The sequence below is a fragment of the Apaloderma vittatum genome, unplaced genomic scaffold (assembly GCF_000703405.1).
Source record: "Apaloderma vittatum isolate BGI_N311 unplaced genomic scaffold, ASM70340v1 scaffold4968, whole genome shotgun sequence".
Taxonomy (NCBI): domain Eukaryota; kingdom Metazoa; phylum Chordata; class Aves; order Trogoniformes; family Trogonidae; genus Apaloderma; species Apaloderma vittatum.
Genome location: NW_009731123.1, coordinates 87,022 through 87,816, shown reverse-complemented (window position 1 = coordinate 87,816; position 795 = coordinate 87,022). Strand labels below are relative to the sequence as shown.

Genomic DNA, 795 nt, shown 5'->3' with positions numbered 1-795 from the left:
TATATATATATATACACATTCATATATTCAGTGCTAATGCATATGTGTGAGTTCTTAGGGGTCAACCAGGTTGACTGAATGGCCATTTAAGGACAAGGCTGGGGATTTTGGGTACAGTCCTGTTGGAGTTGGAGCCAGCAGTAGCTTCTCTTCAGGCAGCCGAGTACAAGTTTGCATATCCCCTGCGCAGAAGCCTCATTTATGCAAAATCTGGGGAGAAACGCAACGACTTCCTGATTAAATCTGAGGAAGTGTGCTGAGCCAGTGGGTTTAATTGTGACGTGAGCTTGGAAAATGTGATGAATGACAACTTTTTGCATGCAGACTTTTAAGTGGAAATGGGAAGTTTGTGGGATGTTAGTTCCTACCAAACTCCCGTGTCAGTAGCTCTGATAATAAAATGAGAGAGCATTAATGCTACTGTGCCCCAAATGTTATTCTTTATGTGATTTTTGCTAATGTGAGCCTATCTTCTGGGTGCTGGTGACCACCAGGCTCAGAAGTCTCATGCAGACTTGCCTCTTGGCCTTAGTACAGATCAAAACATAAAACTTTTGCAGTGATGTATCACAGTGATTCTTTTTTTTTTTTCCTTTTTTTTCTTTTTTCTCTCCTTGTAGATTGTCGGCTTCACATCTGCTTATATTACCGTGAAATACTGGTAAAGGAGGTGACAACTTCTAGTCCTGAAGGTTGTAGAATATCCCATGGCCAAAGTTACGAGGTCAGCAGCCTGGAGCAAGTTATTTTCCCTTATCCAGAGGATAATGGCCAGAGGAAGAACATAGAAAAACT

At 41.6% G+C, this 795-nt stretch overlaps 1 protein-coding gene across 1 annotated transcript in view; it reads left to right on the top strand.

Annotated features, from left to right (window-relative positions):
• Window positions 1-620: 620 nt before the first annotated feature.
• Window positions 621-795, top strand: part of LOC104278171 (interferon regulatory factor 4) — a gene marked incomplete at its 5' end in the record, with an annotated part of 6,477 nt that continues 6,302 nt past the window's right edge. The window contains one exon of the mRNA XM_009875071.1: window positions 621-795. This exon is cut by the window's right edge and continues 209 nt beyond it. Coding sequence (XP_009873373.1) covers window positions 621-795 — 175 coding nt within the window.